Below are 15,290 nucleotides of genomic sequence, written 5' to 3' on the forward strand. Positions count from 1 at the left end.
TTATTGTTGTATTACCTTCGTGTCCAAAGACATTTATAGCCAGATTATTCTGTTTTTCTACTTTAGTGATCTGGGTTATTGGGGTTGGTTCATCTATACCATCCCAGTTGAGCCCATCATCCTGTGGATAATTAGAAGGCCTGTTCGGATTAGTGGCAGCTGGAAATATGGCTGACCTGAGAGATAACCTCATGCAATCGTTTCCTCTATTCTTAACGTTTACTATGGCTTGTTTGTTCTTATAGTAGGGAGGCAAGTCTAGGTATGACCCACCTCTGAACGGCATGTATTTAGCTATATCTAGATAGACATTATCGATTTTATCTACAGCCCACCCGGACCCTAAGTGTGTGTAGCGTTCTAGGTATTCTCGTATCTGCTGAAAACTTGTATCGATTGATGTGTCAATGGTCTCTGCATGTGTGACGACCTCTTGTTTACCTCGGAAGTAAGGTTGAACATACTCAGTGGTACTCCCAACCTGCTTATCGAGTGACATTTTCACTGTGATCTGAAACTTGATACTTCCTAGATTATTTAGTTCCTGGTTGACCTTATCAGCTATCAGAGGCTTAATATCTGTAATGTCTATGTTTCTATCAATGTGCATGCGCCAACCTCTCAAATAATTGCCTACGGCGTGCTCAGTGCGCACAAACTGTAGGTCAATAGCTCTATTCTGTCGTAATAATTCTACAAGCTGTGGTTTTCTCATACGAGAATACCCGCCTAAACCCAAATCGTGTGCCTCGGTTTTCAGTTGTTTTACAGTTGGACGTGCTACGGGGGTATGTGATAACAATGCGGTTAACCCGGCTTTCCCCAATTTTGAATAACCCGTGTATCCAAGCTGTTTCGCTTGAGCTTTTAACTGTTTTACCGTAGGAGGGACTTCTAAACCTAGTAATCTCAACAATGCTGGCTTCCGCATTCTAGAATACCCGATAACACCTCTCTGTTTTGCGACCCTCTTGAGCTCGCGCACAGTAGTCATTGTGTTTACACCTAAGAGAACTAATGTCTAATTGGTTCACAGTAAGGGGAGGTAACTCCTCCACTCTTGATAAAAAATATTTTATTTCTTGTAATCACTTATTAACCAAACTCGGTTTGTTGGCCATAATTCTCGTAAGTCTTCCAACAGCTTGTGTGAATCTATGTAGGCATCGATCAGTGTTTGGTTATTTGATAACAATTCAATTAACCCGGCTCTCCCCAGGTTTGAATAACGCCGGCATCCAAGCTGTTTTGCTATAGCTTTTAATTGTTTTACCGTAAGATAGGCTTCCATATTCAAGAATGTACAGTAGACATGTTTACACCTAAGAGAACCAATCTCTAATTGGATTTTATCTTGAGCAGTCGCCTACGTTCTTTTATGTAGTCTTTTTTATTCTCGTATATGAGTTGATGTCTGACTACGTTCGCTCCGTGAGCTTTACATAAACAGTAGTGCCCTTTAACCCCGATACCACACACAGAACACGTGTAGTTAGGACTTCCCATATGGAAACAACAGAACCCCTGATTCCTGCATTTCCTACCACAGGCCTCGGTCTTCCCCATAAGTATATATTCGCATCGGTATGGAGCGGGTCTCATGTTTACTTATATAGGTATTTTAGTTTAATTGCTTAGCAACCAACGCAGTAGCTGCTATACCCAACACTATGAAGCCCAGTTCACGATTCATTTGCCCCTTGGATGGTGTGTAGTACTGAGCGAGTGTGGGTTTATTGAGCGGTTCCAATTGTTTACCAGTTAGTAGATAGTATTCTTTCATTGCTTCATCGACATCGTTGAATGTTTGAACAGCATGGTTTTCACGCGTGAGTTGTTCATTAATAAAATCGATCCTCTGGAGGCGTTTTTTAGCGTACTCGGCCTGTGCTCTTTGTAATTTCTCAGTAGCGAGATCGTGTCGCTTCCTTTCTTCCTGTATTTCAGCCGCGTGATCATCTCGTAGTTTCGAGAAGAGGAAATTACTCCCGGAAAATGCCAGGGCATTCACTAACGCCCCACCAACCATCATAGCTATCGTGGCCATCCCTATATTTATTTCATTATATTATCAGGTATTATTCCTTGTTTTACTAGGATGTCTTTTGTGGCCATCGCCATACCAAGGTTCATTATGAGCATACCCATATCCTGCAGGTTGAAATCTAGCTTGATAGTTGGTTGTTTAAGCACCATTTTAGTCAACCGAGCGTACCCCACTGCTAGACTGGCTACCACTGTGGCGTGGTATGCGTCGTTGACGAACGTTTTCCCCTCAGACATTATGTATATGATATAAAATATTTTAAATTATAACATGATATGCGGGTCAATAGTGGGGCCTGCCGGCGGCGTGGGGGTTACCTCACCGGCAGGGGGTGTGGGGGTATCCCCCACGTATAACCATGTTATAACCACGGCAGCAGTTACGCCTACAGCCAACAACAGTCGGGTTGGGTTGGTCACTTTATGTTGGTTACACCACCGTTTTTTACCGGCAGCTACTCTCTTAGGATTCTTCTGTCTGGTTACTGTTGGGGGTACCACCACTGGGGTCTCCACCGTCACTGGTTCCGTCACCTCGGGACTCACTGTTTCCTGTGCAGCATCCATCTATACTATTATTATTATTTTTTCTCTCAAATTGGCAATGTTTTGCCGTGATAATCGCCGCCGTCACTGGAGCCAACAACATACCATATTTGTGGTACAGCCCGCAGCTGATAGAGCTCACAGCGTGTTCGATAAAAGGGTCTTTATCTAGGTCCTCCCACAGGTAAAGTCGGCGCTCTGGTGGAATGGGAAGGAATTGTGATACAATACCGGTGTATATCTGGGTCATAGCCGATCCTATTGTCTTTGTCATTTCTGCTCCGAGCCGGGCCTCGTATCTAGCGTACAGCTTATCGATTTCTTCGGCTGACATTTTGTTAATTTTATCTGGAGTGTAGTCTCCAAAGTAATGTTTGGCTTTGCCGCCAACAGCCAACGCCACCAGTTTCTCTCGCTTGGGGGAATCCCCAGTTGGGGAACCCTCCACAGACAATTGTTCGAGCAATTCCTCACACTCCATCTTATAATATAACAAGTAAGATTTAGTTTTAACTATATAATACCCGATACAAACAAAACACAGAGAAATGAAGGTTAAGTTGCACACGACAAATACTTCAAATATCATAGCTATGCTTAGCTTTGCTTAGCTTTACTTAGCTTTTACTTAGCTTTGCTTAGCAAACTATATATGCTACTGGTTGGTCGGTCTTGAGCACGAGCTTAGCGTGTTTAGTTTCAGCGAGCTGTTTCTTCACCCGTTCCCGTTCTAATTTGCTCATCACATCGTTCTCTCTCAAACACTCCTCGAACGAATCCCTGTCCTTGCAGTGAAATAAGGCCACCCATCGCGTCTGCTCCCTGAGGTCTTTCAACACCGAGTTGAACTTCTGCGTTAGCACCCAGACGCTGTGATTTGCATGCCGGCCGGAGAAGGCCAGGTACGATAGCATGTCTCTCTTTTTTGTTATCTCGCGATTAGCGCTGCAGTCGTCCAGTATGAACAGCGTCGGTTCCCCTTTAAATTTCTCGTGAAGAGCTTTCAACCAGTCCTGCAGGCGTGTTCCAGGGTCGATTTTGTGTACGTCAGGGTCCGTCATTACCCAAGGTCGCGCGTACGTTTTATTCATGCTCAGAGTAGGGCACATGATAACGATGTTATCGAACACATCCTTGTAGTAACCCTCCAACATATCCAACACGAAAACTGTCTTCCCACAACCAGTCTGCCCGCATATGATAGCGCAGTGTGGGTCAGTGGGTAGGTGGGGCAGTTTATTGTTGGGGGGTGTGGGGGGGTACCCCCCATCAGTAGATGGCTTGCACGAATCTCCCATTGTCTATATTAAGTTGCGCGTCCATAATTACGTACAGATATAATTTCAACTTACCAGCGGTTTGAGCCTTCTTATTAATCTGGATGGTTATCCCTTCGCTGCCGTTATCTATACGACGCCCGCTACCGTGCAGTTTATCATCATCCGTGGATCGCATGTCCAACCATAGGGCGTACTTGGTGGTCAGGTATTCACCGATCTGCACGGAGCCGAGGTCCAGGTCCTTTGTTATGTAATCCCCCACTGGTAGCTTTTTTATCTCATCCCACTGCTGGTGTGGTCTCATACCATGACTGAACAGCTGGTTGGGCACGCCCTCAATGGTCACTTCCACCTTTTCAATCTCGGGGTTGAAAAACTTTTCGCTGTCCCTCCGGAATGGATCGTAATCCTCCACGGGGACGACCAGGATACCTTTCATCGATCGCGCCGGCACGTTCAGGTTGATATTCCACACAGTGTCGCTCTTATCTCGCACGACTGATCTATGCCTCAGTACACGATCGTACAGGATAGCCATCTTCCCAGAGTACTGGCTTCGAACCTGCCTGGCCAGCTCCGGGCTAGTGACCATGTCGAACTCCAGAGAGATGTTGTCTATGGCATAACTGGCCTCATCACCGTTCGGTGTACGCACTACTTTGCTATAGTCGTTAAACGTGAGCTCGTATTCGAGCCTATCACCCAGCGCGGCCTGGTAAAACGGCGCGTGTCCCGTGAGCAACTCGAAGTCGAGCGGCACGCAGAATCGATTCCCGTATGCTAGAGCGATAGCCTTTTCACCGTCCGATAGCTTGTCTTGCTGGTCTGTTGTGAAGACGTATCCTATGCGCGCCCGGGTTGATTTGCTGATACCCTGGTACACATCGTTGACTCGTTCTCTCTCGCTTTTCCAGAGATCCTTGTAGCAGTGAAACACGTCGCTGTCGTCGATGCTCAGTACCTCGTTACCGCTGATCTTGACGGTCGTTTTCTTGATGATAGCTCGACCCACGTTCCGCACTAGCTCGCGTTTGTCGTTGTCGGAGGTCAACGTGATATTGAACGCCAGTCGAACAGTGCCTGGTACAATGAGGTCATTCTCACCAAGGTTTGGAAATCTAACCAGTAGAGTTTGGTTCTGGTCTATCTTGCTGGGATTGTTGGTGATGGTCACCGACTGTCGCACGGCTCTGGCACCTAATGGCTCTCTCAATTTTCTGAAAGGATCTAATTTTCTACCGTACATTGTTATATATAAATAAAATATATTTAAATACTAATGGATGAAGACATAGATATGACGGAGATGCCGGGCGCTAGTGCCCAGGCATATGATGAGCAGGAGACCTCATTTACTAGTTCACCATTGAGCCAAGAACTCTTGGAAACAACGGTAAATGATTATTACAAAAGTTTAAAAAGCGATAAAAACTACGTTGAACCCCAGGGTATATACCATAAGAATTTTTTTGTTGATACAAAGGGTGTTCTACGTCTTAAGTCTGCCCCAGGGGTTGACCTCTTTAACAAGATCAATAAAAAACCACTGGCCTTGTCAACTCTAGCCAGCCGCAATGGTGGTGCTGAATTTATCCGTGAACATCTAAACATGCGTGATTACGGTGGTGCAATACCTAAGACCGTTAAAGAAGATCTGCAAGCTACCAGATCCCACCTCACCACTATAGATGAAATGACGCCAGAGCGTGCTACAGAAGCCTCGGACAGCATAGAAAAACTGTTGAGCACCTACTGGGACAAACCGTTACCGGGATTTGACTTTCCGGTAAGGGAACTGCGCGGCTTAGATGAAGCCGTGAAACGCGTGCGTGGAGAACTCGTGAACAACATGGGGAAACTGAACGAAATCGACGAGCACATCGCTAGGGAAAAAACCAAACTCACCGAAACTGACGACGATGATATGAAGCGTCGCATCAATGAACGAATACGTGATTTAGAAGACGAGAGACGTACACGATTGGAAGCCGCTTCCTCGAATCGTGAACATCTTCGATCCCAGATCAGTCGTATTCGGGAAACAATCGATAGAATACTGAACGAAGATACAACTTTAGCCAACAGGATTCGGATATTGTTCCGGGAGCAAGGGATCACCATCGCCAGCATTCTGACTGCATTGGGTTTCATTATATCAACCTTGGTGGTGTCACTGGTGGGGGGTGCCCCTACACCCCCAAGTGCCGGCGGAGGGGGAACTCCAACAGGTGGTGGTGTTAAAGACTGGATTAAAAAACTCGGGGAAGGCCTAGCTAAACTGGCTGGTAAAGCCGCCGAAGCCCTTCCCGGCATCCTGGGTAGCATCGTCTCGTGGTTGTTGGGCGCTCTGTCTAAAACTACCATGTGGCTCAGTCAAAACCTGTGGGCAGCCATCGTCGCCGTGGCGGGTCTGGTGTACGTAGCGGCTAAGAAATCTTTAACCAAATAAGTCCCAAAGTTACCCCACCAACCACTAAGGCTGTTTTATTATCAATATGCTGCTGATAGGTGGTGGAAACCCCCACACCCCCCGGGGGTACCTCCACATGAACTTTAGGCTCCGGTGGTGGCGCAACTATACCCGTTTCACGTGGTTGGGTGTGTGGGATATGTGGGGTGTTAATATCGGGGTTGATACCCAACTTTTGATCCTTCGTGGCTATGACTATTTCGTTGTTATAACCCACCACTTTTTTTATTCTCAGTTGCATATCACTCGGAGCCATGTACAACCCCACGCCGAATACGTAATTGACTTTCGATCTGGCGTATTCTAACACGTTTTGGTAGCGTTCGATGGCCCTCGGGAGATCAACTGGTGAAGTGATAGCATCATCAACGTTGGAAACGAATTGTGTCTGAGCGTCGTAAGCAGTTCCCTTACCGAGGATGTTAGAACGCGTCATCGACTGCGCACCCAACAGCGCCCACACGTACGTTCGAATCGAGTCGTTCAAGCGTATTGTACCAGCACGAGTGAATCCTTTCGATGTTTTTGAGATCATTTTAGTCCAGGCTGTGGCTGCATCAGGACTGGTTTGCTTTATACAGCTGACATGGATCTTTTCATTCGTTGTGGGGCCTGTAAATGTATGCCGGTTTGGGTTGTATGAACCATCTTTAGAACCGGCATAATATTTTCCGGACCTGTAGAAGTATACGAGAACTATACCGAGACCATGGTTCACACCAGGAAGGCGAAAGTCTTTATTCGTTGGAATCTCAAACTCCCCACAAATACGTTCATAAGCGCGTCTATCATAGGGGTTATTCGTCATACTCCACGCTTTATCTTGGGGAAGAGGAGCACTTATTTCCTTCAATATTCGTCTCGTTTGATAATAAATATGAAACAAAACAACCGCCTTACTCAGTTCGTCTATACCATAGTCTGGTGTCACACCCGACCCTGTCGTCGCACACCACACAGCAAAGTTGAGTTGGTTCTGCCAAAACTGCATTGGGTTTTGATTCCAGTTTACCACCGCCTGCGCGTTATTAACGGACACGACATACTTTTCAAAGATATCAATAAAGGTTGTTTTAAACCCAGTACCATCTGCATTCACCACGATTTTCAAGTGTGCTAAATCCATATTATAATTTATAATTCATATATTATAATATGTACATAACACTTCCAGGAATAACGAGCGGTGAGGCCGTTCAGCTGACGCACGCGATCGATAACACGTCAGGTCAACTCGAAGTCGCACTCTGCGATATCACCTACCTACCACAATGGACTAACATTAATATCAGCAACAATAAGCTGTTCGTCAGTGGAACTCGCAGCCAGATAACTGACGGCTACTACAGCGTGTGCTCTCTAAACGACGAGGTCTTCAAACCCCTGGGAGCCGAACTCAAGATGAACGACTCAAACGGCACAGTGGTGTTAATCAACAACGGAAGAACCTCCTTGAGGCTCGGCCGACCATTAGCGAGGATACTCGGTATATCTCCTGACGAGATAAAACCAACAACAACCGTCACAGGCACGAAGTTACCCGAACTAGTACCGTACCGAGAGCTATACATTCATCTCGGTCAGGTGAGCACAACGTATAACATTCAAGGAGGCCACCCTTCCACTATACTGAGAGCAGTGCCGGTGAAAACTGAGAAATTCAACGACGGTAGAACCGAGTCATTTTCACCACGGCAGTATAAGAGATTAACCCAGGGCAACATACCTGAACTGACAATATCGGTGTTAGATATAAATCATAATCCTGTAAATATAGGATACCTCAGCTTAACGCTTCACGTAACATGACCAGCGCACAAGGGCCCGGAGTGAAAAAATGCGTCAATATCGGGATCTCCGACCTCGGAGACACACGCGGTTTCGACGCTCCAGGAGTAGATGGTAAATCATACGCCTTGCAACTAAAAAACAATATTTACAAACGCGTTGAAATCCCCTCCGGTGGAGCCCTAAGTGATATGATAGATACCACAGGAGCAACAGCCAACACTAAGTACGCCCTCGTCAACACCGGTGATGACAACTGGAGAATATACCCATCATTCGGAGGTAAACTGTTCGACTTAGGCGATGTTGAGAGCACTACCGTCGTCAAAAACAAACCATATATGCTCGTCTTCACCGAAGATGACAAGTGGGTGTTGTTACCCGATAACAAATGGTTTCTCAATATTAGACTCGTCTCCCCTTACGTGTTCACGGATAACAAAGACAACCACCTAAACAAAATCGTGAACAATGGAACCCTGCTCGTGGCTTACGTCCCAACTCAGAGACGTAGTATAGTCGTCAGCCCAGTCAACACTATAGCAGCCCACATGCTATCGAGTAAACCGGCCATGCAAAACGTGAAATTGCAGTTGGTGTCTGAATTCGAAGGCGTGGTCAAGATACTAGAGGATCTACCGGCAAACTCAACACTGTTCATCAAAGTCTACTTAGGTGAACCATCGGGGAATGATGTCGAGATCGTGAAGGGGATCAAACTCGGGTGGGTGAAACGACACCAGTTTCAAGTTTGCAACGTTTACGTGCGGGTGGGTGTCGACTCCAAGACCAGTCTGCAGGGGGTCAACGTGATCGTAGAAAACAAGATATCACTAATCAATATCTTCCTGCCTTACAACATACACTTCATGGGTATAAAGTTAACCCCTGAATTATTATCAGAAAACCAGTTGGAAATTATATCATAATAGTATAATAATGACTAATCATCATCCCAACACTACACTTAACGACCTGGGAGATACAGAGGGATTCGATCATCCTGGTGAGGAAGATGAATTCTACATCCTACACTTCAAAGACAACATGTACAGACCGGTGCCGTTACCAGATTTTAAAAAACCTAAATGGCTGATCAACTTAACACCCACCTCACCTTATATCACAATAGACGAAAATAATTGGATCACTAAGATTAGGAACAACGGTATCTGGGCTGGGGATTTCATTCCGGAGAGGGGATTAGCACCCAGACGATCTGATGATTACGACAAAAAAGGGTTATCAACTTACTACGAAAATGAATTAACATTTAGTAATCCTGAAATAATAACCCCCCCTTTCACACTCATCATAGAAGTCTTCCTTAAGTATTCATTCGATAGAGACCCCCTAATAGCACACCAAATTTTACCCGGGGTGTCAATACGCTGGGATTACACAACCGATTATTGTCGTATTGTTATACAACAGGATACCACGGGTCCTATAAACCACTTAATAAACCCCAGTGAGGTTTTTATTAGTATAGGATATTTTATTAGCCTCTCACCTATTGCCCTGAATACTAGTATAGAACTTATAGGCTTCAAATACATTGATAGATTTTTAACTGAACCCCAATTAAAATATCTTTCAAAATATATATTATAGGATGGGTCTGTACCCAGTCGTAGAGGAAGTAGCTAAGACGTTAGAAACCGTAGATGGGTTCCGCTTGAGGCAGTTATGTGATGTAAAACGTCAACTAGAACAAGACCGTGACACGCGGAAAGCACTATGTAAAAAATATAATAGAGCTTTCAATATCGTGGATGGGGCTGACACTACGCTTATGGCAACCAGCATGGGACTAGGGGCGGCAGGCGTTGGGTTGTTAACCACCATCGTGGCTGCACCTATAGTGCTAGGTATTGAAATAACGGCTGGGGTGGCAGGGTTGGTAGGGTTGGCGCTTAAGTTAGTATCACGCAGACTTAATCGTAAGGCATTGAAACACGACGAGATCAGGGTTCTGGCTGAAGCAAAGCTGAACACAGTGAGTGAGAGAATTTCCACGGCACTCTCTGACAGTAAGATCTCAGAAGAGGAGTTTAGTTCAATCCTCTCTGAACTCAAAAAATATAACGGAATGAAACAAGATATTCGATCCAAGTCTCGTAAGTCTGCTATCAGCGAGGACGAGAAAAAAAAGTACATAGCACAGGGAATACAAAAAGCCCAGCAAGCCTTTATTATGAACACCAAAGAGATCGTAGGCGGTTCACATTAAACTGTTTCATTGATATAAACATAACATAACCGTAAGCGAGCCACCGATCCTATATGGTCAGTCAAAACTTACAACATAGATAAAGTGGATATGTACTACTTGAGGGGTGGGCCGGGTAGGGGATTTGTAAGAGAAGAATTATTGATCGTACCGTACGGCACAGTGTTACCGCCTGCCAAGTCACGGTAAACGTGATGGCGTGGCTTTGTAGTAGGGGCAATAGTAGCAAGAGCTAATGGTCCCACCAAAGCCTCATTTAGTAAATGAGGCTTTTTAGAGGGGTTTTTGAAAAGTGTTTTCGGACTGTCATTCCCTATACTACTCCTCTTGCCCGCCAACAAAACCACAGATAGATTATGCAACTCCGTCGCCAGAGCCCAGGAGTGACATCATAGAAGGAACAATTTTCAGTTAGTTAGAAAATGTGTATGAAGATCGTCATTTTGCTGATTTCAACAAAGACATGCCCAATTAAATGGGTTGTGTGTGTGTGTGCGAAGTGAGCATTGTGGATGGCTGTGGTATGTACTAAATCGGATGGTTCGTCCCCTATCTTGCTTCCTGGATAGAAAATGCTATTGAGATTTAAAATATTAAAATGTGAAATTGTTATGCTATAAGCAATGTCAGTCAAAATCCTATTGTCTATCAATGAAATATATATGTTACTATTAGAAGAAAGTAACTTTGATTTTGTAAGTCGTTGAAAACAAATGTAAATAGCATTTATCCTCAAACAGGGTGCCGCCATTTTTGAAACTCATGAAGTCATGGGCTTAAGTCCGTTATAATTATTGAGATTATGGTTTGTTTTCATCAAGTCAAAAAATCAAAACTACTTTCTACTCGTAGCTCAAAATGCATCTGAATCATGGCCAAAAGGATTTTGCATGACACACCTTGTAACATAACGACTCCAAGGACCATTTGTGGTACCAGCATATCGTGGAAAATGAATTTCAAACTTGCATGGGTGATACATTATTATCATTGGATGGAGGCAACATGAAGGAAAGTAACTCCAAGTTTGTTTTCCGATACCAGGAAGTGGTCCCACTTTCAAAAATAAAGCAACTATGTTATCAGGTATTGCTAAGAAAATAAATTAAAAATATCATGTATTTCTTTAACTCAAAGACTGACAGACATGTTTTAACATGAAAACACAATCAAAAGCCAGGCTTGAAACTCAACAAAATAGTCAAATTTGGACCTCATGAATATTAATTAGACCCCTCATCATTTCTCTGGAGAAGCTGTGAGACAGACAATGTCCTAATGGCTCAAATAATCAACCTTTGTGGATCAGGTCAACGGTAAGTCTAATTTGCAAAGCTATTGTTCCCATATATTTCTACTATTAAGTTACCACTCAGTTTGAAGTTTAAAATAATGGGAAATGGAAGAATTCTGAGGGTGTTGCATGATAAAACCTTGTGAACAACAAGAATGAATGCATGTGTTTTCCCTCATGACAGATCTCATTAGGAAACACCATTTCTTTGACTAGTTTTTCAGCTTGATGTTCCGTATTTTCATACAGAAACAGCATTTACTTCTTGCTGAATACTTCCAGGCCTCTGCTGTAAATTTTTTTCTATCACAGTTTTAATTAACAGATGTGTATTTTAATATTCCTTCTGATTGGCATACAATTCCATTTTCCTCAGCATGATTCAAGCTATAAACTTGACCAATTTAATACAGACCAATGTAATAAACTGAACCTGATAAAGTGTGTAATGGGTACGACATGTGAACAAGTTACATTTTCATTTCCATCAGCATGATTAAAGTGATAAGCCTGCAAATGGATACACTTAAAGAAAAGGGCATTTACAGAATAGCATGATAATAACAGAACGAGTTTCAAAACTGCGGGCCCACTTTCTGTTCTTTGTTACACTGGACCATTATAAATGGGCCCATATGTGTTCCTTATGGATCTATGGTTACAGTCTATGGAGCATCTATATTGTTTATACTGTTTGGCCTTTACTTCATGAAGGTCTCTACCTATATGATTAAGACACTGGGCATATCATAACACAGAATTTCAATTCACAAAAGTGATAATAAATTCATACATGAAATGTCAGCCTTCCTTACAATGTGGAGTTTTTCTCTCATAACAGCAACAGATAATTCCATTGGAACTTTTTCTTGATTTGCAGTAACTTGGTGTGACTGAACGAAGCTTACCTGTAAGTGATCACCCACAGCAATGTTCCTGATGGTTCCTGCTGCATGTCTTTGAGCCTCTGAGTTGTTACCACAACTCAGTATTGAACACATGTCAGGTAAAAAGTCTTCACTCACGATAGAAAGCTGAAAGATCAATTGTACTGCATGAACTGAAACATATTGAATAATATGATTCTGACACATAACTTGACATATAACTTGATTAGCAGGTGTCTGTCTTTGGTATATAAGTAAAATTGGCACTTTACTCACAGAACAGTTTAACTCATTAAGGCCGAGAGACGTGTATGTGCGGCAAATTAATTAGCTTCTCCCAGCGACAGCTGTGTGTATGGGCGGTAATAAGAAGCACATCTTATTCAGTGAGAGCCGCACATGTTCATCAGCAGAAAGTACCTCTCATTTAGCGAGAGACTCATATGTTCGTTTTACATTTTAAATTTGTGCTGTACCTATTATTTCAATCAATTCAGTAGTGCTGATCAAAGATTAGCTTTTCTTACGACAGAGGTTACCTTCTGTGTTAATCAAAAGAAGTATTAAAGTGTTTTGATAACGATTGCTAGCAATGTCATAAGTGTATACAGGTAAATGAACACATGTCTGCGAGAAAGGGGATTATGAGATGTTGTTATAGGAGGTAAGTGTTTGTTACTCGTCACTGGAAGTGAATACTAAAATATGAAGTCAAAGAAGAAACTTCACACAATGTAATTTTTAAAAATAATGAATAATTTTTCTCTAATGATACATCTATGTATCCGAAATGGGATCCCTATCTTTCGACTCTAGAAAAACATTAGCAAAAATCAATCAAAACCCATCCATTGGTCATGCAAATGACATTAGTGCCAAATCAATTTCTGCACATCCTGTCAATCATGTGATCTTCGCATCAAAATTTCTTCATTTGCATTGTGTTTGCATTGGCCTCAAAAATTGAAAAAAACACTTTTAATCCACAGTTCTGATTGTACTTTAAATGCCACAATTGTCAAATGTGCAACGTGAATGTGCTGTTGGCATGATGCAAGCGGGAAGATCAGTTATTGACTTCACAAAAGCAATGGGATGGAGCCGTCGTACTGTGTATGACTTGTGAGGTCATCTGCAAGAAACTGGCACCACTTCTGATCGTCCAAGGTCGATCATCCGCGTGTGACATCATGAGCAGAAGACAATGTCACCTCCGATGGACCCAGACTGACTGGAATCGAGACGTCTTTAGCGATGAATCCAGGTTTACCCACAGATTCGTGGACGGCAGGCATAGAGTCTGGAGACAACGTTGTGAATCGTATGCCCAATGTTGTGTACAGGATGTCGGGGGCGGAAGTTGCATGGTGTGGAGTGCTTTTTGTGGGAACAACCATTCACAACTTCTGGTCATCCGTAGAAACCTCACAGCTGTTGCTTACCGCGATGTCATGGACTTACCATCGAGGTCATCTCGCCTTAATCCAATAGAGCACATTTGGGATGCACTTGGGAGAAGGCTTTGTGGCCTTAGGAACCAACCTCAGAATTTGCAGGAACTTGGCAATGCCTTGCAAGAGCAATGGCACAAAATCCCAAACCACATGTTCACAAGCATTAGGAAGTTGATGAGGAGACAGTGTTTGGCAGTGGTGAATGTGCGGGGTGGTCATACACAATACTGAACTGAGAAATTTCGAATTAGCCTAATGGAACTGCCTGTGGCACTGTCAGTGTATTGAGTACATCACACAGATCTCATCAATGAAATAATAACAATTTAACCATCTTGCCATCTCTTGTTCTTTTATAGCACACTGAAGAAAGAATGTGAAGTGTCTTTTTTGACTCAGTATACTATTTGTGCACACTGATTGAATTAACGGTGACAAAGTTACAGATCCTTCTTCTAAATTCAATCATTTATTCGTTCGTTGTAATAATTTATATAATGAATTGTATACATAAATTGCTAGAATGTATTACACCCACGTTCGTATAGATTTGAAATAAACCAAGTTACTAATTTAGATATAACTCAGTTGTGACTATTGATTTTTCATAATTCTAAAGTTGATAATGTTACACAATTGAATATGAAGTGACAACTTTTGCATTGACTCATAATATATATATATATTACACATAAACCATCTCGCTCATCGTAATTTATAAATTCCATAATACGACCACTTTTCATCTCCCCTTTAAAAAAGTACCCAACAGTCTTCCTAGTGAGAGGAAGACTGTTTGGGGTACGGGACTAGTTTCAATTTAAAACTTTGACTTCAGTGTCCTTCTCTTCTGTTTCATCATTTATTAATTCATCAAAAGCAGCTTTATATTTATCTTCACACTTTTCTACAATCGCAGATTCTAACTTAACACCAAGTAAAGTACCAATACTACTAATACATAAAGAACGAACATCAACAACCACTGAATATTTTGACCCTTTAACAAGAAGTTTATGCATATTATTCTGATCAGGGTCTTTATCATTTTCCCTTAATGGATAATAACCAGATACTTTTCCATTTATAATAATTGGTTTATTTTTATTGTATAATTTCACCCAATCAGCAAACTGAGAAGAATTAAGTAATTCACATATTTTAATTCTTAGAATAGGATTATCTAAAGGGGTGCCATTTTTTATATCTCCAACAGTTGTTTGAATTTGTGTGAAAACTTGGGTATTATAAAGTTTGATTCTATTTTGTGGCAAAAAAGTATCTTTTTTATC

General features: G+C 42.6%; 1 protein-coding gene across 1 annotated transcript in view; it reads right to left on the reverse strand.

The window, feature by feature from the left end:
- Window positions 1–15,290, reverse strand: part of LOC137278139 (uncharacterized) — a 421,511-nt gene that overhangs the window by 114,215 nt on the left and 292,006 nt on the right. The window contains exon 10 of the mRNA XM_067810311.1: window positions 12,566–12,691. Within this exon, the coding sequence (XP_067666412.1) occupies window positions 12,566–12,691 (126 nt within the window). The remainder of the gene's footprint in view (window positions 1–12,565; window positions 12,692–15,290) is intronic.

This window comes from Haliotis asinina, chromosome 3 (genome assembly GCF_037392515.1).
Source record: "Haliotis asinina isolate JCU_RB_2024 chromosome 3, JCU_Hal_asi_v2, whole genome shotgun sequence".
Classification (NCBI taxonomy): domain Eukaryota; kingdom Metazoa; phylum Mollusca; class Gastropoda; order Lepetellida; family Haliotidae; genus Haliotis; species Haliotis asinina.